General features: G+C 38.5%; 1 protein-coding gene across 5 annotated transcripts in view; it reads left to right on the top strand.

Annotated features, from left to right (window-relative positions):
* The window catches only part of KIF16B (kinesin family member 16B), a 301,193-nt gene that overhangs the window by 129,976 nt on the left and 143,525 nt on the right, over nucleotides 1-27,692 (top strand). For all 5 annotated transcript variants that reach the window (XM_054574081.1, XM_054574080.1, XM_054574079.1 and 2 more), the window contains exons 13-15: nucleotides 23,893-24,012; nucleotides 25,199-25,250; nucleotides 26,926-27,063. In XM_054574081.1, the coding sequence (XP_054430056.1) occupies nucleotides 23,893-24,012; nucleotides 25,199-25,250; nucleotides 26,926-27,063 (310 nt within the window). The remainder of the gene's footprint in view (nucleotides 1-23,892; nucleotides 24,013-25,198; nucleotides 25,251-26,925; nucleotides 27,064-27,692) is intronic.

Genomic DNA, 27,692 nt, shown 5'->3' with positions numbered 1-27,692 from the left:
AGGCACCATGCTGTAAATTGAATCCCTGTAACATATTTATTTTATAACTGGAAGTTTATACCTTTTGACTACTTTTCCCCATTACAATCCACCCCCTCTAGCAACCACCAGTCTGTTCTCTGTCTTTATGAGTATTGTTTTTCTTTTAGATTTCAATGTGAGATCACACAATATTTGTTTTTCCCTGTCTTGCGTATTTCACTAAGCATGCCTTCAAGGTCCATCCATGTTGTAATGGCAGAATTTTCTTTTTTTTTAATGGCTGAATAATATTTCATTATATATATTTATACCACAATTTCCTTATCCATTCATCCATAAATGAATGCTTAGGTTGTTTCTATGTTTGGCTATTGTAAATAGTGCTGCCGTGAACATGGGAGTGCAGGTATCTCTTCAAGACAGTGACTTAATTTCCTTCAGATATATACCCAGAAGTGAAATGGCTGCATTGTAGGGTAGTTCCATTTTTTAACTTTTTGAGGAACCTCCATGCTCTTTTCCATAGCAGCTGCACCAATTTAAATTCCCACCGAGAGTGCAGAAAGGTTTGCTTTTCTCCCCATTCTTCACAACACTTATCTCTTGTGTTTTTGATAATAAAATGACTATCCTAACAGGTGTGAGGTGGTATCTCATTGTTTTTTTGATTTGCATTTTCATGATAATTAGTGATGTTGAACATTTTTTACATGTACCTGCTATTTACTTGTATGTTTTTTATGGAAAAATGTCTATTCAATTCATCTACCTGTTTTTAATTGGATTTTTAAAAATTGACTTGTACGAGTTCCATATATACACACACACACATATATGTCTGTATGTGTATCTGTATATATACATGTATATACCTATATATACACACACACTCAAATTTTGGATCTTAGCTCCTTATTAGATATATAATTTGCAGATATTTTCACCATTATATAGGTTGCATTTTCATTTCATTGACGGTTTCCCTTGTTGTGCTAAAGCTTTTCAGTTTGACATAGTCTCAGTTAATGATTTACTCTTGTTGCCTTTGCATTTGGGGCCAAATACAAAAAATTTATCACCAAGACCAGTGTCAAGGAGCTTACTGCCTATTTTTTCTTCTAAGAGTTTTATGGTTTCAGGTCTTACATTCAAGTCTTTAATTCATCTGTCTTTGATTTTGTGTATGGTGTAAGATAGCCTAGTTTTACTGTCTTGCATATGGCTGGTCATTCATTTTTCCCAGCACTATTTATTGAAGAGACTGCCCTTTCCCCATTATGTATTCCTAGCTCTGTTGTGGTAAATTAATTATGTATATATATGGGTTTGTTTGTGGGCTTTAAATTTGGCTCCAATTGATCTATGTGTCTGCTTTTCTGCTGGTATCCTGCTGTTTTGAGTATTATAGCATTGTAACATAGCTTGATATTGGTAAGTGTGATGCCTTCAGCTTTTTCTCCCTCCTCAAGATTGCTTTGGTTATTTGGGGTTCTTTGTAATTCCACATGAATTTTAGAATTCTTTGTTCTATTTCTGTGAGCAGTGCCTTGTGGATTTTGATAAAGATTGTATTAAATCTGCAGATTGTGTTGGGTAGTATGGGCATTTCAACAATATTATTCTTTGAATCCGTGGCATGGAGAGTTTTTCCATTTATTTGTCTTTTTCAATTTCTTTCATTAATGTCTTGTTTTCAGTGTACAGGTCTTTCACTTCCTTGGTTAAGTTTATTCCTAGTTATTTTATTCTTTTTGATGCAATTGGAAATGGGACTGTTTCCTTAATTTCTCTAATATTTTGTAATTACTGTATAGAAATGTAACAAATTTTTGTATATTGGTTTTTTTGTTCTAAAACTATGAAATTCTACATTTTTTTAGTTTTTTCAGTTTTTAGGGTTTTTTAAAAAATGTATAATATCATGGTATCTGCAAATAGAGACAGTTTTGCTTCTTCCTTTTCTATTTGGATGCCTTTTCTTTTTCTTGCCTAATTGCTGTGACTTGGACTTTCAGTGCTATGTTGAATAAAACTGGGGAGAGTGGGCATTCCTTTCTTATTCCTCATGTTAGAGGAAAAACTGCCTACTTTTTACAATTGAGTATGATGTTAGTTGGGGGCAGATTTTTGTTTCTTTATTGAGGGCTTTTGGAGAAATGGTCTCTGGGCTTTCATTTTGGCTGATATGTTTTTTCATCATTTTAGCATTCCATCTTCAGGACATTATAACATACATTAATACTCAAACATGGAGATGTAATTAAAATTAAGTAAAATATATTTTAAACAAAATAAATTGAAATACATTAACTGAAATAATTTTAAAAATTTATAGGAAGAATATCCCTTTATTTTATATTAAAAATCTTTATTACATGTATTGTATTATTTTGATTATTAATGTGTTTGTTATAGAAAATTGGAAAATTAAAAAGCATAAGGAAAAACATTACCTATAGATTATCTCTGTTCATATTCTTGAGTATTGCATGAGATGTCTCTGTCAGGTTCAGTCTCTCTCTTCTTGTCTTCTCCCTTTCTTATATTTATTTATGGTATTTATGATATATTCTGTATTCATTAGCATATGTTTATATTACACACACATGCACACACATACACTATGGACTGACTTTTTGACCTCCAAAATTCATGCTGAAGCCCTAACCCCAAATGTGACTGTATTTGGAGTCAGGGCCTTTAAGAGATAATTATGGTTAAATAAAGTCATTAGGCTTGGGCCTCTAATCCAGTAGGACTTGGTGAAGAAAGTGAAATCTTTTTCTCTCCCATTGAATATGTGCAGTGAAGGAAGGCAATGTAAGCACATAGTGACATGGTAGAGACACCTCGATCTTAGATCACAATTTCTAGAACTATACAAAATAAATTTCTATTGTTTAAGCCACCCAGTCCTCGATATTTTATTATGGCAGCCCTAGCTAACACACTGCACAGAGCTCCCTTTTCTTTCATTCTGGACTATTCCAGATTACTGAGTCTGTGGGATAACTGTGTGCTGGGTTGGGGATGGATCACTCTCAGACTCAGGCTATTGCCTTTGTAGAGTGAATCTGATGATACCAACTCCCTTGAAGAATTGTTGTCAAGCTAATTCATTATATTGCCCAAAGGAAGAAGGCAGCCTTTCGTACATAGGGCATTGACACAGAGTCGTGTCATTTTTTCTGTGGTACTGCATGTTCTTATGTGGAATGCTATGCTGAATGTTTAAGTGGAACTCAGAGAGAAGGATATGCAGTCTGTGACTAGACACTTGTAGCTCATTGGTGTCCAGTCTGGCCCAGTGGAGTTGACTTTTGATACAACTGTGAGAGTGTGTGGGCAAGAACTTTGTTGGATTAAATTCAGGGGTGAGCAAAAGGGAGGTTGACAGTAGTGAGCACATGAAATATAGTTTACTCTTGTATAATTATTAGTTGTATTATTTGTATTACAACAGTAAACCTAATTTTGCCCACTTTTGTATTGTATGAAGAACTCTATCGTATACCAGGACCTTGAAACTTTTTGATTAAATAAAATGCTAGTTGTGAATTTTGGGTTTTTTGTTTCAATTATTTTTTTCTCAGCAATTCTGATTATGCTAATGAAGGGTAGCAAGATATGTATGTTAGTGATAATAGCTACTATTTGATAAGTAGAAATAGATAAATCTATCTAAAGGTTAACAAGTTGATACATAGATATGTTATAGATATGCTTATATATATAGATGTATCTTTACATGGAACAGATATAGATTCAGATCTAGAGATATCAATGTATGGATAGAGATAATATGTAAGGGAGTGTCTGGTTTTTTTTTTCACTGATACATCCCTAGCATAGACTAGTTAGCACCTGGAAAGTAGCAAATGCTAAATAAGTATTAATTGAATGAGTTGTAAAAGAAATTCAGTGGAGGATGAAGGAAGTCAGGTTACTAAACAGCAGCACTTACTCCTCTGAGCATCTTTAAAATGCACCCAGCAGATCAGAGGTGTAGGTCCTTTGGAGGATATGGAAAATTATGGCACAATGCAGAATGTAAAAAACCTGGGAGCTTAAAAACACATCCAGACCTGAGCTCTGCCATTGAGATGCTCATTTAAAGCACTGGTGCTGGGCTCTGGCATGGCATTTTTAATTAATTAATTAATTAATTAATTAATATTGTTGTTCTGTGACAGTTGCCCCAATTTACTCCCACTGCTCTCCTCTGCCCCTCAGTACCCCGCACCCCGCTTCCACAGTCAATCCCCTCTCTGTTGTCCATGTCCATGGGTCATTATATTTGTTCTTTACTTCCTTCCCCTTCTTTCCTCTCTTATCCCCCTCCCTGCTCCTTTCTGGTCCCTGTCAGTTTGTTCCTTGTTTCCATGTCGCTGGTTCTATTTTGCTCCCTTGTTTGTTTTGTTCATTAGGTTCCTGTTATAGGTGAGATCATAGGGTATTTGTCTTTCTCCACCTGGCTTATTTCACTTAGCATGATGCTCTCCAATTCCATCCATGCTGTTGCAAAGGGTAGGAGTTCCTTCTTTCTTTCTGCTGTGTGATATTCCGTTGTGAAAATGTACCACAAGTTTTTGATCTGCTTATTTACTGATGGGCACTTAGGCTGTTTCCAGCACTTACCTATTGTAAATAACACTGCTATGAACAAAAGGGTGCATAGATTCTTTTGAATTGGTGATTTGGATTCTTAGGGTATAATCCCACCAGTGGAATTGTTGGGTCAAAAAGCAGTTCCATTTTTAGCTTTTTGAGGAAATTACATACTGTTTCACACAGGGACTGTACCAGTCTACATTCCCACCAGTAGTGCACTAGGGTTCCCTTTTCTTCACATCCTTGCCAGCACTTGTTTGTTGATTTGTTAATGATGGCCATTCTGACCAGTGTGAGATCATATCTCATAGTGGTTTTAATTTGCATCCCTCTGATAGCTAGTGATGTTGAGCATCTTTTCATATGCTTATGGGCCCTCTGTATGTCCTCCTTGGAGAATTGTCTCTTCCGGTCATTTGTCCATTTTTTAATTGGATTGTTTGTCTTCATGGCATTGAGTTATATGAGTTCTTTATATATTTTGGAGATCAAACCCTTGTCCAAGGTATCATTGGAAAATATATTTTCCCATATGATTGGTTCCCTTTTTATTTTGCTGATGTCATCTTTAGCTGTGAAGAAGCTTTTTAATTTGACATAATCCCATATGTTTATTCTTTCCTTTATTTCTCTTGCCCTAGAGGACGTATCGGTGAAAATACTGCTGTGTGGGCTATCTGAAATCTTCCTGCCTATGTTTTCTTCTAGGACTTTAATGGTGTCATGACTTATATTTAACTATTTTATCCATTTTTGATTTTATTTTGGTGTATGGTGTAAGTTGGTGGTCTAGTGTTCTAGTTTCATTTTTTTGCATGTACCTGTCTAGATCTTTCAGCACCATTTGTTGAAGATGCTATATTTACTCTATTTTATGCTTCCGTTTCCTTTGACAAATATTGATTGACTATAGGGACGTGGGTTTATTTCTGGGCTCTCTATTCTTTTCCACTGATCTGTGTCTGTTCTCACACCAGTACCAGACTGTTTTGATTACAGTAGCTTTGTAGTGTCGTTTACACCAGGTATTGTGATCCCTCCTACTTTGTTTTTCTTTCCCAAGATTGCTGGGGCTCTTCAGGGTCATTTTTGGTTCCATATAAATTTTTGGAATATTTGTTCTAGATCTGTGAAATATGCCCTTGGAATTTTAATAAAGATTATGTTGAATCTATAAATTGCCTTGGGTAGTATGGACATTTTAATGATATTCTTCCAATCCATGAACATGATATATGCTTCCATTTGTGTGTATCTTACTTAATTTCTTTCTTCAATACAGGTCTTTCGAATACAGGTCTTTTACCTCCTTGGTGAATTTTATTTTTAGGTACTTAATTTTTCTTGTTGCTATAGTAAGTGAGATTTTTTCTTACTTTCTCTTTCTGATATTTCATTGTTGGTTACAAAAATGCCTTTGATTTCTGAATATTGACTTTGTATCATGCTGTTTTGCCAAAATCACTTATTAGGTCAAGTAGATTTTTGATGGAGCCTATAGGCTTTTCTTTGTACACTATCATGTCCTCTGCAAATAATGACTGTTTTACTTTCTCCTTTCCAGTTTGGATGCTTTTTATTTCTTTTTCTTGTCTGATCACTGTGGCTAGGACTTCCAATACTATGTTAAATAGAAGTGGCTAAAGCGGACATCCTTGTCTTGTTCCTGATCTTAGTGGGAAAGCTTTTAGTTTTTGCCCATTGAGTATAATGTTGGCTGTAGGTTTCTCATATATGGCCTCTATTATGTTGAGGTGTGCTCCCTCTACTTCCACTTTGCTGAGCATTTTTATCATAAATGGTGCTGTGCTTTATGCAGTGTTGTATAGGATATATTGATATAATCATGTGGTTGTTGTCTTTCATTTTTTTATGTGGTATATTAGGTTTATTGATTAGTATACCATCGTTGTATCCCTGGGATGAATCACACTTGATCATCATTTATGATCTTTTTAATGTATTGCTGAAAACGACTTGCCAATATTATGTTGAGGATTTTAGCGTGTATGTTCATCAGTAATATTGGCCTGTGGTTTTCTTTCTTTGTTGTGTCTTTATCTGGTTTTGGTATTAGGATGATGCTGGCATATAAAAAGAATTTGGGAGTCTTCCCTCTTCTTGATTTTTTAGAAATAGTTTGAGTAGGATAGGAGTTAGCTGTTCCCTAAATGTTCTGTAAAATTCTCCTGTGTAACCATCTGGTCCAGTGTTTATGTGTGTCGGGAGTTTTTTGATTGCTGCTTCAGTTTCACTAACTGTTATCGGTGTATTCAGGCTTTCTACTTCTTGATTCAATTTTAGAAGATTATACGTTTCTGGAAATTTGTCCATTTCACATAGGTTGTCAAATTTCTTGGCATATAGTTTTTCATAGTAATTTCTTACAATCCTTTGTATTTCTGTATTATCAGTTATGTTTTCTCTTTGTTCGTTTCTGATTTTATTTATTTGGGTCCTCTCTCTTTTTTTCCTAGCTTTCTTGGTTAAATGCTAGTGAATTTGGTTTATTTTTTTCAAAGAATCAGCTCCTGGATTTATTGAACCTTTTAATTGTTCTTTTAGTCTCTATGCCATTTAATTCTGCTCTGAACTTGATTATTTCCTTCCTTCTGCTCGCTCTCGACTTTGCTTGTTGTTGTTCCTCTAGTTCTCATAGATGTAAGTTTAGATTGTTTATTTGTAGTTTTTTGTATCTGTTTTAGGTAGGCCTGTATTGCTCTGAACTTCTGTCTTAGGACTGCCTTCACTGTGTCCCGTAAGTTTCAAGTTTCTCTGTGTTCATTTTCATTTGTTTTCAGATATTTTTTGATCTCTTCCTTGATGTCATTGTTAAGCCATTCATTATTTAATAGCATGTTATTCAGTCTCCATGTATTTGAATGTTTCTGAGTTTTTCCCTTGAGGTTGGTTTCTAGTTTCAATCTGCGCGATCCCAAAAGATGCTTGATATGATTTCCATTTTTTTTTTAGTTTGTTTTGGCTTGTTTTGTGACCTACCATGTGGTCTTTGAAAATGTTCCATGTGCATTTGAAAAGAATGTATATTTTGCTTCATTGGAGTGAAAAGTTCTGTATGTGTAATTTAAGTTTATTTGATCTAGAGTGTTGTTCAATTCCACAATATTTTGTGGACTCTTTGCTTGGAAGATCTAGCCATTGTTGACAATGGGGTGTTAAAATCCCCTACTATGAGTGTGTTCCTGTCCATATCTTTTCTGAAGTCCTCCAAAATTTTCCTTATATATTTTGGTGGTCCTATATTGGGTGCATGTGTGTTTATGAAGATTATATCTTCCTGATGGATTGTTCCCTTAAGTATTATTTAGTATCCTCCTTAGTCTCTTTTTATGGGCTGTGTTTTGAAATCTATTTTGTCTGATATAAGCCTTGCTACCCTGGCTTCTTTTCCTGTCCATTTGCTTGGAATATTTTTTTCCAACCCTTCACCTTCAGTCTGTAGACCTTTTGTTCTGAGGTTTGTCTCTTGTAGGCAGCATACATGTGGGTTGTGTTTTATTGTCCATTCAGCTATCCTATATCTTTTGATTGGAACATTTAATCCATTTCCATTTAATGTTATTATTGATAGGTACTTATTCATTGCCATTTTCCCCCTTAGTTTTTGTGTTCCTCTCTTTCTTTCTCTTTTTCTTCATCATTTTAAAGCAGCCCCTGTAGCATCTCTTGCAATGCTGATTGGTGGAGATGTATTCTTTTACCTATTTTTTTTTTGTCAGGGAAATTACTTATTTCACCTTCCATTTTACATGAGAGTCTTGCTGGTTAGAGTAGTGTTGGTTGCAAGCCTTTGCTTTTCATTACTTGGGATATTTCTTGCCATTTTCTCTGGCTTGTAGTGTTTTTGTTGAGTAATCAACTGGTAGCATTACTGGGGCTCCCTTGTATGTTACTTCCAGTTTCTCCCTTGCTGCTTTTAATATTCTCTCTTTGTCCTTAAATTTTGCCATTTTTATTATGATGTGTGTTGGGATGGATTCATGTTGATTGGGATCCTCTCAGATTCTTGGACATGCATGACTTTTTCCTCTCATCAAGTTAGGGGAGTTTTCCATCATTACTTTTTCTAACAGGGTTTCTATGCTTTGCTACTCTTCTTCTTCTTGTACTCCTATGATATGGATATTATTATGTTTCATGTTGTCCTGCAGCTCCCTTAAATCCTCTTCATTTAAAACATTTTTTTTTTGTTTTGTTTCTCTGTCTGGGATTTGTTTCCTACTTTGGCCTCCAGCTTCCTGACATGGCCCTCTTCTTCATCTAGTCTGCTTTTAATTCCTTCTGTTGTGTTCTTCAATTCAGAGATTGTATTCTTCATTTCCTCCTGGCTCTTATTGATAGTTTCTGTGTCCTTTTTTTGCTGATATAGTTCACAGTAAGTTTCTTGTAGCTTCCCTGTAGCTCTTTGTAGTTCTCAGTGAGCTCATTGAGCTTCCTTATAACCATTATTTTGAACTCAATGTCTGATAGTTTACTTGCCTTAATTTCATTTAGTTCTCTTTCTGTGGATTCCTCCTTTCCTTTCGATTGGAGGTTGTTTCTTTGTCTCTCTATTTCAGGTGCTCTTCTTGTTTGTTTCTGTTCTTAGATTGATCTGCTTTGACTCCCTGTCTTTGTGGTGTGATCTCCTATGGTAGGAGACCTGTGGGATTTAGTGCTGCAGTCTTCTTGATCTCCTGAACTTGATGTTCTTGGCATGCCCTTTACGCCATTTATGTTAGCTCTCTGGTTGTGATTGGGTTTTGGTTGTTGTTGGGTCATTCTTTGATAAGTCCTTCCCTTCAGCTGACAGACTGAGAGTAATTTCACCCACCATGTTTTGTATGCTGTTGTGTAGGTGCTGCCAGAAAAAAACCATACAGCCCAGGAAACAAAACACACACTCGCAAAAATAACCTCCACCCACAGTCACACTGTCAACAGCAGATGAGCCAGTATTAATAAGGATGTAAAGAGAGTAAGATTATTATAAGAAAGGAGGAATGAATATGATATGGCTAACTGAAAGAAAAATGATTTTGAGAGGGTAGAGGAGGAAGAACAATTATAAGAGTAGGGAATCAGGGCAAAGCAAAGAGACAAAGAAAGTAAAACTCACTTCATAAATAAAAAATGGAATGAAGAAGGTGGAATAGAGCAAGCGCAGGGAAGCATAGAGTATTAGATTTAAACAGAAATTTAAAAAATAATATAGTGAGAGAGAGAAAGAAAAAAGTAAATAAATTAAAAAATAGGAACAAAACTGGAGAAAAATAAAACCACAGCCCTATGAACAACCAATGAGCTAAGATTAATATAGGTGGAATGGGAATAAGAGGGAAAAAATAAAGAAAAGCTTAAGAGATGTCTAGAGGAAAGGGAAGTGATATTCAGATGACATAAGGAGGAGGACTACCAAGAGTGAGGAATGAAAACTAGGCTATGAAAGGGAAAAATTAACATTTGAGACAAAAACAAAAAAACAAAACAAAAACCCAAAGGGCAGAATGGAGTAGGATAAGGGAGTGGTAAAATTTGAGATTTGAAATACCAAAATAAGGAAGATGTAGAGATAAAATGGAAGAAATGCTATAACCACCACCCTGTTTACAACCAATGAGCAAAGGCTGATAAAGGAAGAAAAAGTACAAGGGTATTTTAAGAGCAAAAAAAAAATGTGAGATGACTAATGACAAGAAAAAGGTTTTGAGAGGCTGGAGGGAGGAGAAATAGTAAATGTGGAATGAAAACAAGTCATAGCAAGAGAAAACAAAATTTAAAATGAAAATAGAGGAAAGAAGGTAAAATGGGGTAAAAGAAAGGAGGAGCAAAATATGAGATTTGAAGTAAACTACAATATAAAATCTAGTGACTTAATATGCAGAGCTGAAGGACAAGGAATGGATGTTAAAAAGCTATGCAGGAGAGAATATAACACAAATCATGAAGAAGACTGTGGTAGAATTTGTCTCAGTAGCATCTAGTATTTACCATTTTTTTTTTCTTTCTGCATTGCCTCTGGTGATGTCAGATGGTGTCCCAGCCTGGCCTTAGGCAGTCTGTTCGAGACTTCAGGGATGCACACTCTATATTTGACTCCTCAGTTATTAATCTGGTCACTCTGCAATCAGCAAACTTAAGCTCCACAGAGTGGGGCAGAGTAACTCCTGGGGGTAGGGCTATTGCTTCCCCTCAGGCTGATGCCACTCAGCAGGGAGTGGTCTGCCTGAGCAAGATGGCTTCTTCAGTATGGGGGAATGACTTAGCATCAGGATCCTGACAGCTGCTCTCTCAGTTCTTTCCCCAAAGCCACCATCCCATCTCTTCTAAGTGTCTCTAGTCCTCTCTACCCTCCCTTTACTGGAGCCCAGGATAAGTGGCTGCAAATGAAATTTTATGCATTGGCCCTTTAAAAGGTTCTGTGTGATGCCAGCTATCTGTCTCTGGCAGAGAGAAACACTGCTGCTTTTTGCAGCTGGGTGCTCTCTGGGTTCTTTTTGGGGTCTGGTTGTAGGCTGGGGAGCCCAGCTTGGGGTTTAGACCCACACTTCTCAGGAGGAACCCCATGTCCACTGAAATAATCTTCTGGCACTTCAATGGCCACCGTGGGAGCCCAGCCAACCCTCTCACATCTCCTGTGCACTCTGGGCCAGTCACGCTGTGGTGAAGCTGTTTCTTCTATTGCCTGTTGTTAGAAGGCTTCTCTCCACCTCTGGTGTTCAGTTGTTTATTCCAGGTGGTTTCGCTACAATTTATTTGTAATGCCAGGTTGATCCTGGGAGGAGCTTGGTGTACCTTCCACTTACTCTTCTGCCCTCTTCTCTCCTGTGCAGAGGTATCTATACAGCTAGGGGTCTCTCTTTAATCCTAGGTAAATGAGGAGCTCCTCTTTGCCACCTAGAAGCTGGTAGAAGATGTGGAAATTCTGCTCTCCCTGGTTCTGATGGATGCCTCGAGACTTTTCTATCAAGTAACTGATGATATGCCCTCCTATGGGGATGCCTATTTAGAAAAATGTCTGAAGAAACAGTGGCAAAGTTCTCTCCTCAGTCAGGGCCGTGGAGAGGAAACATTTTTCTTCCCTTGGTCCCAAGGAAACTCAGGCATGGTATTTCTAAAAATCTTCCTTCGTCCACTGGTCTAGCAGGAAAGAACAAGCAATGTATAGATATAAAGATACTAGTCCTTTTTTGACTTATTAGGACAGATAACTGTGGTCAGTACAGAAGAACTGTCTACTTTCACCCAAGTAAGCTCCAAGTGTTTCCCGGGGGCAGGAATGGTGGGTAAATTCAGGTAGAGGAAGGAACTAGAGGGCTGTCTCAAGTGGACATGATCTTAAGTGGACATGGTCACTTGAGCAAAACCTGGGAGGTGGATATCAACATGGCATTTCTTTGGTAAGAAACAAGAGTAGGTGAGCTTCACAGACCGATGTTTAAAGCCAATGTCAGATTGAAGCTTTCTGAGTTACAAAATGCCACTTAAAGTAATCCTTTCACTTTGCTTTCTTACCTTGTATTAAAGTTTGTAGTATATAGAAATGCCCTTGTAGAATCTTCTGATGAACTCTTGAGTATTTTGGGCTTTCATTTAGGTCAGATATACTAAAGTACTTGTGATCACAAGATCCTGCTCTACTTAAAAATTCTAGTTAAATATTAATGTGAGGAAATTTGCTCTTGCATATTTTCACACATAATTTCTTTAATAGGTATTATGCATTTTGCATAATTTAAATACAGACATCTGGGTGATTTGCTCTCCTGGCAGAGAGGGCTGTTTCATTAGTAAGATCTGCACAGCATCTTCTCTGAACTGCCTGCCAACAGTTAGCTCTGTGGCATTTAAATAAAAAATGATGTTTCTGCAGTGGAGAGTGTAGTGGAAATTGAACTGCCCCATGAGTTTCTGTTCATTAAAAGGACAATATTAATTCTATTTACCATTTAGGGGCCAACTACCAATATGCCAGGAAATTTAGGTTTCTTAGTACCATGGAGTAGGTAGAAGCCAGGTTCTTCTCTTCCAGCTTCTGCCCTGGAGGGTGTGGGACTGTTCACCATCTGTTCTAAATGTGTTTCTTTTGACCACTGATACTGAAATGTGGATTGCTTCAAAGTCATGGAAAATGCAATAGAAAAATGCAAAGGCTTCTGTGTTCCTACTTTAGTTTTCATCATTTTTAAACTATTTTTTTAAAACTATATTTCATTGATTATGCTATTCAGTTGTCCTAATTTTTTCCCCTTGCCCTCCTCCACCCAGTACCCCCGCTTCCCTCCAGTAATACTTTCCCTTAGTTCATGACCGTGGGTCATGCATATAAGTCTTAATTTCCTATACTATTCTTAACATGCCGCTGTCTGTTTTGTACTTACCACTTATGCTTCTTAATCCCTGCACCTTTTCCCCCATTTTCCCTCTTTCCCCTCCGAACTGATAACCCTCCAAATGAGCTCCATGTTTATGATTCTGTTCATGTTCTGGTTGTTTGCTTAGTTTGTATTTTTTAGATTCAGTTGTTGATAGTTGTGAGTTTGTTGCCATTTTAACGTTCATAGTTTTGATCTTCTTTTTCTTAAATAAGTCCCTTTAACAGTTCATATAATAATGGCTTGGTGATGATGAACTCCTTTAGCTTTACTTTGTCTGGGAAGCACTTAATCTGTCCTCCCATTCTAAATGATAGCTTTGCTGGATAGAATAATCTAGGTTGTAGGTGCTTGCTTTTCATCACTTTGAGTACTTCTTGACAGTCCCTTCTAGCCTGCAAGGTTTCTTTTGAGAAATCAGCTGATAGCCTTTGGGAACACCTTTGTAGGTAACTCTCTGCTTTTCTCTTGCCATTTTCAAGATTCTCTCTTTATCTTTAACATTTGGCATTTTAATGATGATGTTTGTATCTTGGTGTGTCCTCTTTGGGTCCAACTTGTTTGGGACTCTGTGCTTCCTGGACTTGTATGTCTATTTCCTTCAACAAATTAGGGAAGTTCTCTTTCATTATTTCTTCATATGAGTTTTCAGTATCTTGCTCTTCTCTTCTCCTTCTGGATTCCCTTCGATTTGGATGTTGGTATATTTGGAGATGTCCCAGAGGCACCTTACAGTTTTTTGGATTCTGTTTTCTTCTTGATGTCCTGGTAGAATTCTTATTTCTTCCCTATGTTCCATATTGTTGATGTGCTTCATCCCCACCACTATTGGTTCCCTGTTGATTTTTATTTCACTTAGTGTAACCTTCATTTCTTCCTAGGTCTTTTTTATTTTAATGCTGTACTCAATGAGGTTTTTGAGCATGTTAATCACTGGTGTTTTGGACTCTACATTTGATAGGTTGCTTATCTCTTTCTTTTAGTTCTTTTTCTGGGGTTTTGTTCTGTTCTTTCATTTAGGCCATGTTTCTTTGTCTCCTTAGCCTCTCTGTGTTTGTTTCTGTTTATTAGGTAGAGCTTCTTTGTCTCCCTGTCTTAGTAGCATGGCCTGTTGTAGAAAAAGCCCCTGTAAATTGTGCAGGGTGGAACCTTAGGTAATAGCCAGGGTGGGGCAACGTGCTTCACCAGTTTGTGTCTCTATGTGGGAGGAGGGCTTGGGGAGGGGACAGTGCCACTGCTTGGCTTCTGGAGGTTTGCCCCATACTCGTCCTGTGCAACTGGTGCCCTTCCAGCTGTTGTCCAGGTGCTGAGTCCCAGAGGGGGTTGTTTTGCATAAGTTTTAAGTCCTTACAGGCCCTTTAAACTGAGTCTTCTCAAAATCCTACAATTTCTTCCACTACCCCAACTCCTACTGGTGTTTACAACCAGAAGTTATGGGGACTCATCTTCCTGGTGCTTCAACCCTAGGCTGTGTTGTCTGTCCTGGGGCTGGATTACTAGCTCCCAAGGTATCCCTCCCGATATTTATCCACCACACGTGAATGTGGGACTGGTGTTCCACTGCTGCTGCCTCTGCGTCACACCACATCTCTGTGCCTCTCCTCCCATATCCATCTCTTCCGTTCCTACCTGTCTGGATTAATATGACTTCTTTAAATCCTTGGGTGTTGGATTTCCATACAGCTCGGTTTCCTGATGGTTCTGGGTGTTAGTTGTTTTGAGGTCTAGTTGTAATTTTTTTGTGGTTGCACGAGGAGGTGAAGTGTGTTTACCGATGGCTCCATCTTGATCAGAAGTCAGTCAGTTTTATCATTAATGGGTTCCAATCTGATAACAGCTTTATGATTCTTGGTACAGATAATTTGTACACTTAAATTATTTATGATGATAGGTTTTTAGAACCCAACCTTCACCTTTAAATAAGATTCCCTTAAAAACTTGACTTATTCTGATCATTTTAGCTATTTATTTGTGGTTTCAGAGGCATTTTTGCCTAGCAGGGAGAGTAAGAACAGGACTGATACAAGACAGTCTCAGACCTGGGGTTAGAAGTCATGATACTGTTCATTAGTTTGGCTTTTGATGACTTCATTCTGATCTCTTTTTCCTGGGGCTGGACTTGTTGTCCTGGACCCACTGTTTGCTTTCTGGAGGAGGAGACAGACTGAAAACAGTAAGCCAGGTGGAATGGTAGAATGTGCCTGGGTAGGGGAACAGGGGTGGAGAGAATGTAAACTTTATCTGAGCAAGGACCTTGTCTGTCTTACTGATGTCTTTGATCTCTAGAGAGCATGCATGATAAGAGCTGACTTACAAGGGGCAATTCACAAAGATTTAGGGGGAGAATTTCCTGGGTAGGAAGAACAGGACGTGCAAAGAGGCTGCAGTGGGAATGAGGAGGCCATTGTAGCTTGAGTGTTGTGAGTCAAGTGGAGACTGGAGGGGGGTAGTATTGGAGAGGTAGGTGGGGGCAGATTAAATGAGATGTGGAACCATTTCAATCTAAATGCATGGTAAAGCATTGTAGAATGTCATGCATGACTTCTTAACATTTTGAAAAGATGACTCTGGCTGTCGTATGGAGATTAGGTTGTAGGGTAGTAAAAGAAGAAGCATGCAGATCCAGTGGGCCACCTCAGAGTCTCCAGGTAGGATATATAGGTAGCCAGACCAAGTCAGTAGCAGTGGAGATGGAAAGCTGTGGATGATTCAGAGTGCCCTGCATATAGAGCTGCTGGTGGACCCACTGGTGGTGTAGCTATGGGATTTGAGGCAGAGAAAGAGATCAGTGGTCGCTTCTAGGTTTATGCACTTGATCCTTTTTTCCCCCCAACTTGTAGATTTCTAATTTTGTCTTCCCACTTGATCCTCCTCCTTCCTGGGGCTTCGTTCTGATGACTGATGTCTGGTCCTTCCCTGCTCCCTGGTTGTGTAACATCTGTCAGACCTTTTTAGTTTATATAGATTTCCAGTCTTTAATTTCCAGCCTGTTCTTTCCCTTCTCTCTGTGTGTATGTTCTTTAATCTGATTATGATGCAAAGAACATAATTAATAAAGCTCTCCCATGAAGGATTACATGTTACCAATCAGCTTTGCAGAGACATAGAATATGCTGTTAGCCAGAAAATAAGTTTTCCTTCATTTCATCAATCTCTCTGGGAACACAGCAAAAATAAAAGGTTATTTCCTGGAGGAATGTGATAGAGAGTCTTATTCCTTCTCATCATAGTTTGTTTGGGTTGCATGGACACAGGGTGGGGGAAGATGGGACGGTGGTTGAGGCAGTGGACTGGCACAACTTTGTTGACCTCATGGTAATCTTGGCAACTGTTTCCTTCTGTTTTTAGATAGATATGATTCTTTCTGTGTGCAAAAAAGAATGTACATGAAACAGTGTTTCACTTCTGGGTAAATGCCAGTTTGTGGTGTATATTCAGGAGTTTAGAGCTAATTGGTTTGTATTGAATGACTGTTTATCATTTCTGTATTATAAAAGAAACATGTAAATTACTTGACAACACTTCCTAGTCAAATTGGTGAATAGTAAATCAACAGTGCTCACTTGCTGAACTGTCTACAAAGTATAACTAGGAAAATCAGAATTTTTTTCCTTAGCAATAGAAATCTTTGGATATTTATCATATTTTTGCAAGTCTTGCAACCTCGCCAATGTTCTTATTTCTTATTTAGAAGAGTATATAAAACAGTTGCGAAGAATGTCTCTACTTAAGATGAACCAATCTGAAGTAATTGTCACATGGAGTCTTTCTACCTCAACAGTCTCTTAAGCTATCACTTCCTTTCTAATCCTACCTCTCTTTTTCCTCTGTTTCTGTTCCTCCTGCCAGATTCATTTTCTGAAGTACCAATCATTTCTTGTTCAGAATTCTCAATGGCTTCCTGGTTTCTAAGTCAAATAATGACCCATCTGCCTGGTTTTTCAGACCATTTCCCCAAGTTTATAAGTTAAACAGAATGTCCAGCAGTTCCCTGTGTGTCCACCTCCATATCTTTATTCAAGAAACCCTCCAAGCCTTGTTTTCTTCCTACCCTTTTGTAGCTTGCTGAAATCCTATCCTTGACTTTATTACTAAAGAGGCTGTTGGAGATAACATCACAAATTTCAAAGAAATGAGGAGATGATAATAAAAAACAACACAAACATCCCATCCTGCAGCAGAAACACCATCATGAAAAATCACTAATAGGAAGCAGATGAAAAAGGTCTTGAGCTGGCCGCTCAGGAAGAGGGAAGGTTGTAAGGGGGTTTATCTAGGCTTGTGCCTTAGAAGCTGAACAAGTGAGGATTCTAAAAAAACCCTCTTCAGTACCCTCATATCAGGGAGGAACAAACTGAATTTCCTGTTCCTATGGAGGAATCCTAGAAATGACTGATGTTGGTAATTGGGATGCTGAGTGTGTCTGTAAGTGAAGGCCTGGTGAGAGAATGAGACCCCTGAGGACAGCCTTCCCCATGAGAATGGGATCTTTTCCCAAGCAGAAGGAAGGAATACAATAGAGGACGCAGAGCCTAGGAATAGAAAGTCTTTATAGGGTGTCAGCTGTGATCTCCTGGCCCCCTCTCATGTCATCTAGCTAGAGAAGAGTGGAGAGCAGACTACGTAGTCTTTGAGCTAGAAAGATGATAGATATGCCGGACAAGAGTCAAGGGCTTACCCTTGTAAGTGTTGAGCATATGAAATTTCTGGACAGACACACCTAAGTGTATGTAAGATGAAGAAAAAGAGTAGGGCAATTATATTGGCATAGCCCAGTGGCAGATGGTTGGATAAATGGATAGATGGACAAACAGAGTGCAAGAAAAAGGAGTAAGGCATGCAAAAGACAGAAGATCCAGATCTAGATGAAAATATACCTCAAGGCATAGAAGGGAGTTCCTTACAATTGCTTCATTCTGTGAAACAACTTAATGAGAAACAGGAATTCATAAATAAAGCAAGATGATAATAAGCAGAATGAGATGATAAAAAGAGAGATTGCAGACCCAAAGATAGACTTTGACATCTAAAACAACATCCATTGCAGGACTAATAAAATTATAACTATCAAGGATAACAATAGATGCCACTGAAATCAAATTACTAAAAGTTAAAGGTTTAATAATCTCACTGCACACAAATGAAATGATCAAGATACTAAAGGAATCACAAACTGAAAAATGAAGAAGACAAAGAAAATGTATTTAAGGATAATTGGATTCCCCAAAGTAGTCAACAAATGAAACAGAAAATGTAATATTAAAGAAAAGAATTTTTATGAAATGAAAAATAAAAGAGCTGAGTCTTCAAGTTAGAAGAATGTATTGTTTTCCAGGAAAATTTAGAATACAGAATGTTTAATACTGAAATCTGTCCTAATTAAAGTATTGATTTTCAAGGGTAAAGAAAAAATTTTCTTCAAAGATTTCAGGCAGAAAACCAAACTATCTGCCATGGACTAAAAGTTAGACTAGCTTCATAATTCTTTAGAGTAGCATTCAAGTTCTGAAGACAATGGCACCATGTCTTTAATGTTCCTGGGAAAAGGAGAGTTATGACCCAGTATTGGCCCAGTTGATGCAGCTCTGATGTCATCAGGTGTTAGGGCAAGAGGCAGATATTCTCAAACACATACAAACCAAAACATGCATGTAAAAAATACATATGCGGTGTTGTCAGCCTCTGAATATGTTTCATAATGTCTTAACATAGAAGGATATTTTAGGAAATATCTCGTGTAGTGAAAAAACATTTCATTGAAATTCAACGAATAGTTTTCCTAATGTTAAATCCAGATAAAATCACATGTATTTTTTTAAATTAAAAAATAAATTTGCTAGAGGGTAATTTTATTTTTTCAAATGGTCTTCCTCTCTCACTGTCTTCACACACACACTGGGCATGTGCTCCAAGCCCCGAATGTGGCGTTCTTCCTCCTGTTCTGCTAAGTGTTGTAGTCAAGTTGGCTGAAATTAAGTACACTTTATACTGTGGGGCATCTCTACAAAAGTCCACTAGTTGGTGAAACACATAATTCTCTATAGACTATTCCACAGGAAGATTCTGGTATTTAATTCTTGGCTGTCCCCTCACTTGCTTAAAATTGCTTACTCCCTACAGTGCCAAATAATCAGAGCTCATTGAATGATTACTGTGGACCTGGTGCAGCTGTATTAACCTGACATAGTGGGAGGAACCAGTGTCTAGAGCCCTTACTTTAGGTGACAGAGACACATTGCCCAGGTTTTCCCAATATTTCCCAAGCAAGATCTAGCTCTCAGGTAAGCTTCTCCAGAGAGAAAAATAGTTTTTGTTTCTGTATTGGTTTTCACTAAATTTTATTTTTAAAAGCAAAGCTGTTGAGTTTTGTCAGACACAAACAGTGTTAGATACAAAGGATGTGGTTGTATCTAAGAGGCTGAATCCCTGCTGGATCTTATAAATGAGAGTAGTGCTTACATGGGACACTCCGAGTGAGCCAAGCCCGTGTGTGGCTGGCCTTCTTCCCTCACATCTGGGCAGCCCTGCTTGCAACTCACCTGCACCGCTGGAATCTGCAAGAGGTGATGCTGCAGTTCTCCCAGCACTGAACATATGTTTTAAATTCAATGGTTGACAAAAAACATATTGAACATATTATTTGCAAATGTAATGAACATAATGTTTAAAATAAGCTGATTCTATGTTTTGACACTTTCAGTCAGGCCATAGTTTCCTTGTGATGCAAATATTGGTTGCCAGAAGATTTGTTTCAATACAAAATATGTGCAGCTATACATATTTTATCACTTTCATTATTTGGGACCCAGTGTGCCTGGAGTTGGGGGAGAGATCGTCAGTTCTTCTATTTAAATATTCCATCTTATCAAAAGGGGTGTTTCATAAATTATGTATAACAGTAGATGCCACTCAATAAATATTTTATACGTGATAGATATTTTTGTCTGAAATCACTTTTTCACTTGAGCAATGATTTAAACCCTTGTTTTTAGTTTTATGAGGTGACACTTTTATAGTATCATGTAGTGAATGCAGCTTGAATGTCATAGAGCTTTAGGGCAGCATTAATCATAAATTCATCCGTCCCCACTCCCAATGCTGGGAAACTTTTTTTTAATTCAGGTTTTACCTGTTCTATGTAGGGAAGTATGTGAGAGTGCATGCTGGGGTGTGTGAGTGTGTTGGGAATTGGTGGGGACAGGTAATGCTTTGGCATAATGGCTTTGAAGTTATGCATTTCAAATGATTTTCAAAGTCTCTGAGACTTATTTCAAGGAAGGAAAAAAATTTTTTTCGATGGTTAATAAAAAAAAAACAACACAGAGTATTAAACTAAACTGGGATGTAGTCCAAAACAGTTTCTTGAGTTTGAGTGGGAGCTATTAGAGTTTAAAATACTGCCTATTGTGGGCGGCGGGGGGTGGGTGGTGGGTGGGGAGTTGGGGTTAGTTATTGCCTACTTTTATGGAGAAAGTAAACATGTCTCTGGACTTGTGAGAACAGTCAGCCTCTTTTTCTCATGGACCTAGAGGCCTGGGGTAGTTCATTGTCAGAAGGCTCTCTACCGTGTGTGCAGTACTGTTACAGTTCTGAGCTATGAGACCTTCCAGTGAGGACATTGTTTTATGAAATGAAACTATATGATTAAATTCTCCATTGTAATGTGTGTGTATGTGTGTGTGTGTGAGTGTGTATTTAAAAAATCACATACTTGTAACTTTTACTTGAATTCCATGAGCAGAAGAGAAAGCATGAATTCTACCATTATCCCAGAGGTAAGAGCAAGGTTGATTGTTTACAGTGCTCATTTTAGTAAGGGCTGTGGTGTAGCCAGTCAGGGTGACTGAAGCTCTGACCTCGAAGCCTGAGGTTCTGAGCCCTGTGATGTGGACCTGACTGATAGGTGAGATGGAAGAATAATGACACACTTCGTTTCCTTTTCTTGAACCTAAGTTATGCATCAACCATTTTTTCTGCATCTATTTAATGGTTGTTAAATTAAATAGCTTTCTTTCAAATGGTAGTTGGTTTTTTTTTTTAACACCCCATTTTTGCCACTTCATTCTGTTGCCCTCTTGCATGACTCCAGCTCTGCATGTGCACGTTTGAGACTCAAATGCCTGCAGTCATGAAGGCCTGAAGGACTTTTCTCTTTCTACCGCCCTTACCCAGAACCTCTTAGAAGCTTCCTTGTCAGCAAAGCTATGAAGTTCTGAATCCTTCACATATAGAATGGCAGATTTTGTACATTGTTTTAATACTTAGATGACATAGAGTACATTTAGAAATTCCAGAAATGTAGGGAGTACCCACTTTGTTTTAGACATTGTTGGGCATTGGAATGCCAGAGCTGTGCCTTGCTCACTGCTATCTTATTGTTGAGGTGGGGTGGGGAAGAGGTTCACTAGGGTGTCTCTGGCCAGGAGCCACAGTTAGTAGTTTGGAACTTGCTTCCCTGTTGTTCCCATTATGCCCGTAATCACAGGGCACATGTCATGCTCTTGGATATGACTCAGTGAGAATTCAGCACAGCATAACCTCCCACCTAAAGGCTCGGATTTTCACCTTTAGTCTTTTACAGTTTGTCTTTTTTCCCTTGGACTTGCCAGAAGCCTAATTTTATAGGTTTTTTTTTTTTTTTTTTTTGTCTTGTGTTGGATGGGCCTGATGTTAAGACATAGGCCTGCGGGTCTCTTCCTGGAGGGGCTGCCAGCCCTCCTTCCTCCATTTCTCTGAGATTATTCTAGTTTGAGTGCGAACTATTAGAGTTTATTTATTTATTTTTAGAGTGACGGGAAGTGAGAGAGCAGGAGAGGAAGAGAAACATCAATCAGTTGCCTCTTGTTTGCGCCCCAACCAGGGACTGAAGGTGCAGCTCTGGCACGTGCCCTGACCAGGAATCAAACTGGCAAACTTTGTGGGACAACAACAACCAACCAACTGAGCCATACTGGTTAGGGCTGAGTTAAATATTAATTATTTGAAAAATATTAATTGAGCAACTACTGTGTGCCAGATATGAAATAAGTCACTTGTTTGTAGTATTTGTATGCACTTATATATAATATATATGATGGTAATTGCTAAGGAGAGAAATAAACTCAGGGTCAGTGAGATTGGTGATTACTATCTTGTATGGGATGATGGGAGAAGGTGGCATTTGAGCAGAGATATGAGGAAGTGAGGGCCAAGTTATATATGTACATAGGAAATTCTTTTCAACTGGGACTGTTTTTCCCCCATGGGACATTTGCTAGTGTCTGGAGACATTTTTGCTTTTCACAACCTTGGGGAAGAGGGAGTGTGTTACTGGTGTTTAGTAGGTAAAGGCTAGGGATGCTGCTAAACCTCCTACAATGCACAAACCTAATGCTAATACTAATGCTAAACCTCCTACAATCCCCCCAATAACAAAGAATCATCTGGTCCAAAATGTCTGTAGTGCCAAGGCAGAGAAACCCTGCTGTAGGGGAAGGGAAGGAATAGATGATACCAGAATACACAGTCACCACAAAAGCAGAAGGAAAAAAAAGAAAACCAATGACTAAAGCCCTGAGGTGGGGGCAAGCTGGCAAGTTTGAGAACAGCAGAGATCTGTGGATTCCTAGAGAGTCATGAGCAAGGGGGAGAGTGGCAGGAGACCAGAGCAGGAGGTTGGCAATGCATGTGATCATGTCGTGTTTTGTAGACCGTTACAAACTCTGTGGCTGTTATCTCAGTGAAATGGGAGACCACATAAGGGATCTGAGCGGAGGAGTGGCCTGCCCTACTATCCATCTGGCTGTAGAGTATGTACCTTAGCTGGGACTTGAGTGGTAGTATCATTGATCGTTGTGGTGATCCAAATAAAAGATACTAATGGTTGGGGCCAGGGAGGAGTGTGGCACAGGTGACTTGATGCTATCAGATGAGGGGCATGTTTTGATGGTGGCATCAACACTAAATATGTAGGTTTAGAGAAAGAAAGTAGAGCCATGGTTTTGGGTCCTAGTAACTGTAAGGAAGGTTGGCATTCACAGAGAAGGGATAATATGCAAAATTGGGAGGCAGGAGGAAACAAGGATTGGTTTTTCAGTGTATTAAGTTTGAGCTGCCTGTTTGCCATCCTCACAGATATATTGAGATAGGCAGGTGTGTGTGTATGTGTGTGTACATGTAAGATAGGGGGTGGGGGAGAGCTCTGCCTAGGGATTTAGATTTGAGAATTGGTCAGCTTATAGATTGCAGGTAAAGTCTCCATGCACTGGGTTCAAGAGAGAGCAGGAGGGGAGGAATTGGAGAATCACAAGTGTAGGAAACTCTGTAGACATGGTTTTCTCTAAAGGGGCAGAGAGGAATTGGTACTAGCTGGAGGGAGATACAGGGTTAATGGAAGTGTGGTGGTAGTGGTTGGTGGGAAATCTAAAGCAGATTTGTGTGTAGGTGGAAATGATCAGTAGATAGGAAATGATGACGCAGGAGACAAGAAGGTCAAGTAGCTGTGTTGCAGTGGTAACTAATGTACAAGAATGTAGTCACCTTAGGAACATGCACAGTTTGTTCATAGTAACTGGAGAGAAGAGCCAGCAAATCAGGAGACATCTAGATATATTAAGTGAAATAAAGGTTTTGAAGAGGGATTTGTAGTCAGGTGGTTATAGAACCAAAGGAAGGCAAGGTTTCAGCTTGGTTTCAAAGAGGTTATATGAATCTGACAATAAGTTTAATTCCTTTCAGTTGAGCTTCTATATGTTTCAAGTTTACTTTGCCTACCGTATGCCAGGATTTCAACATGAAATTAAAGGCCCATTTTTCTTACAGTGTTTTTGATGAGAAATGAATAGTTTTTGCATTCTAGACAATACCTAAAAAAGAAAAGAACACCTAATAAGATATTCTCTTTCCTTAAAGTAACCTTTTCCTTTTCTTTCATTCCTGATTTCAGGAACAAACTCTAGCCCTTAGGAAAGAAGGGATTGGAGTTGTTTTGGATTCTGAACTTCCCCATTTGATTGGCATTGATGACGACCTTCTGAGTACTGGAATTATTTTATATCATTTGAAGGTAAATGCTGCCTCGTGGGACATTCTAATTTTGTTGTCAATTTTCCCATTGGACACTACCAAGGTTTCTTATAATACTTTGTGTCCATGAACACAGCTGTTGAATGAAGGAATGTGCAACAAGTCCTGGAGCCCAGTGGGGATTTTCAACAGTATGTTGTGATTTTGTGGTATTAGAAGTTCCCATTTTTATGAAATTCTAAAGCTAAATGAAGATCCATTCACTTTGCCTCCAGTTTGTAGAATCAGTAAGAGGGGGATGAGGAACAAAAAGGCAGACAGACTAAGGAAGAAAAGTTGCAAGTACTTGGATTAGCTGTATGTACAGTTTCCTGGGCCCTCATGTTAATTTAAAAAGATTTTTAATATGTTTGTTGATTTTAGGGAGAGAGGAAAAGAGAGAAAGAAACACAGAGAGAGGGAAGGAGGGAGGGAGGGAGGGAGGGAGGAAGGTAGGGAGGGAGGGAGGGAGGGAGGAGAGAAGGAGAAATGTTGTGAAAGAGAAGCATTGATTGGTTACCTCCCATGCTCACACTGACTGGGTAGCAAACCTATAACCTATGTATGTGCCCTGACTGGGAATCGAACCTTCAACCTTTTGGTGTACAGGACAATGCTCCAACCAACTGAACCATAGCAGCCAGGGCCCTTGTGTTAATTTTAAACTTGTGTCTCCTGCCTGTGTTATTGGACCTGGTCCTGAATAGGTTATTCATGTCAAGAGAGCAGAATTTCCATAGCAGCATCAGTAGTTGCTTCTGTAACCCTGAGTTTAGTATCCTCTCTCTCATCTGTGGCTTAGAAGAAAATGGTATTCCATTGTGGGTATATGCTCCCATAAACTATATCTTTAGACACTAAGAAACCCCTTTCTACTGGAGGAGAAACTCTTCAGTAAAGATCAGGAACATCATGGGCAGATCAAGTACATGCCAAAATAGGAGCCTGCCCATTGTTGGACAGTAAGCCCCAGGAGTTCTGCTGTCATTTTCCAGACAACATTCGGTATTGTTTCAGAGCCTCAGTGAAGTCTAATTGCACTGAGGCTGTGGTCTTTCCTGGGACATTGCAGTGGCCTTCCCTGGGACATTGCTCTTCAGGTCATCAGGTTGTTTGGACTGAAATGAAAAATGGAGAAGCAGTCTGCCTCTCATGTCCTTACTGATAAATTTTACTTGTCTTCTTAGGAAGGTCAGACATATGTTGGTAGAGAAGATGCTTCAACAGAACAAGATATTGGTAAGAATCTTTATCAATTTCCTCTTCCCAATGATTTCCCAATGATTTCCAATATCATTTAATGAACTTTTTTTTATATAACAGACATAAAGTAATTACAAAAAAAGAGGCTTTTTCAAATACAGTATTGATCAGTATATGTATTCTACAGTGTGGAGCTCTAATAAAACAGGACAATTAATTCAATGCATAAAATGAAACTATGAGTCCTTTTCCCTCACCCTACATGTATTCTGTACTCTGTCATACCTTTCAAGAGTACCTTTATTTAAATAATTCTACTCTTGTCACATGGGACAGTGATTGATAAAATATGTCACAGTGATTGATAAAATATGTCAACAGACACAGGTAAAGGATATAAGATCCCTTAATGGGAAGGATATGGACACTTACCTGCATAAAGATGGTAATGGAAAGCAGAATGTACACATATACAGCATACACATGTACAACTGCCTGGGTTTCCATAAAGTCTTCCTGAGGCACGTAGACAGCCAGTGACTGCCTGAGCAGGGTGAGGACTTGCCAGACTTTAAAGACAGAACTTAGGGAATTTGTCGCAGTGGTGGTGGTCTGTATATGTGTGTGTGGTAAGGTGGGAATTGGCAGGGGAAGAATCATATCTTCTCAGCTGCTTTTAGAATTGCTGGCACTGAACTTGCTTTCCCGCTAAGTGTAAGCTGTTAATCAAACCAACCCTAGCATATTCCTGCATGTATTTATTATTTGCTGTGAAACTGGGAGAACTGAAAACCAATTCTCAGAAGTCCTTAGGTTTAACTGTTTTTGAGTAGAACTAGGCATCGGACCTCTTCTTCTAATGTTAAATTATGTGTTTGACCTTTGAAGTTGCTATCAGTGATGATGAGTGGTAAGAACACATTTTCTGTGACCAAAGAAGTTCAGTAGGGTAGGTCTGTAGAGTATAGTGGGAGCTAAATTTGGTCTGTATTCCTGAGAAGCTGGCCAAGATCTTTGCCTAAAATTGTGTAGGTTTATTTGAAGGGCATTCACCTCTATGCCTGGAGATTCATTAAACAAGAATAACTCAGGATGACCATGTGTGATTAGGGAAATCTTAGCAGCTACATACTCCAAGAGGTCTGTGAAGTCAAGTTCTCTCAGAATTGGTACAGGCCATGGCAGTGTGCATCCTGGTACAGCTTCTAGAGACTTCGTGGCACCTCCCAAGATCCATGCCATGCCGAGTTCACCTTTAATTTCTGCATCTGGAACATACGGTCCGTAAATGTGGAGGTCACAGTAAGTTCTTGACCCATGGAGCCCTATCGTTTCCTTCATTTTATAGAGAACTTTGGTTGGCTGATGAAGGAAATTTATTCGGCATCAAACAGAGTGGTTCAGTGGTATTCAGTTAAGACAAGTTACTCAATTTTTTTTTTTCCTGAAGATGAAGTAAATTAATATCATGGAACTTATTTCCTTATATAGGTGATATTCAGATGCTTTAAGGTAGCATTCAATGGATACTTTGAATTCTATCAGCTCACGACATGCACTCCTGAAGTTCAGTTTCCTTGTTAAACGTAAATGTTTGCAATAGTTACATGGAAAATAAAAAGTATTCAATATGGAAATGTAAGTAAAGATAGGAATCATTGCACTAGATATCAAAGAAAAAACACTTCTTTCTCCTCTTTTTCCATCTTAGTTCTTCATGGCCTTGACTTGGAGAGTGAGCACTGTATCTTTGAAAATGTTGGGGGCACGGTGACTCTGATACCCCTGAGCGGCTCTCAGTGCTCTGTGAATGGTGTTCAGATCATGGAGGCCACACACCTAAATCAAGGTATTTGGGTTTTGGTTTTCAGTTTTCTATATAGTTTTCCTAGAAAACAAGTTGGCTCTGTACTGGGGGAACATGTGCACCTTAGAATTATTTGCCTATTAAGTATGGAAAGAGGCCAGATTGCTTCAATACGTTCTTTTCTTTTTCATTTTGCTGAAGGACTTCTTTATAATCCCCATTCTCTTGTTGAATTATACAGGACCATGTATGTAGTTGTTTTTAGAAGTTATTGTTGTAAAGGATATATGACTTTAAAAGACTTTTTTAAGTTAAAAGAGTACACTTCAAATGCAAAACCTTAACACAGTGGCCTCTTTTAATAATTTTATTACCTTATTTATGTTTTTAAAAAGTTATAACAGAAAGGATCTAGAATCATATCTTTTTCCTTTTGAAATAATTTCAAGTGTTATAGAAAAGTATCAAGAACAGTACAAAGAACTTTTTTTAATTTCAGAAGCAATTGAAGGTAAGTTGCTAACGTGCTGCCCTACCAGCCCTGAATACCTCAGTGTGTGTCTCCTTTAAACAGTGACATCGTCTGTGTAACTACCATCCAACGATCCAAATTAGGAAACTACACTGATACATTTCTACCATCTGATTCTCATCCCCCGTCACCATTTGTC

The sequence above is a fragment of the Pteronotus mesoamericanus genome, unplaced genomic scaffold (assembly GCF_021234165.1).
Source record: "Pteronotus mesoamericanus isolate MK-2021 breed Mesoamerican mustached bat unplaced genomic scaffold, CSHL_Meso_final contig_25, whole genome shotgun sequence".
Taxonomy (NCBI): Eukaryota; Metazoa; Chordata; class Mammalia; order Chiroptera; family Mormoopidae; genus Pteronotus; species Pteronotus mesoamericanus.
The sequence above is the reverse complement of the archived record's forward strand: the minus strand, read 5'-3'. Positions and strand labels throughout refer to the sequence as shown.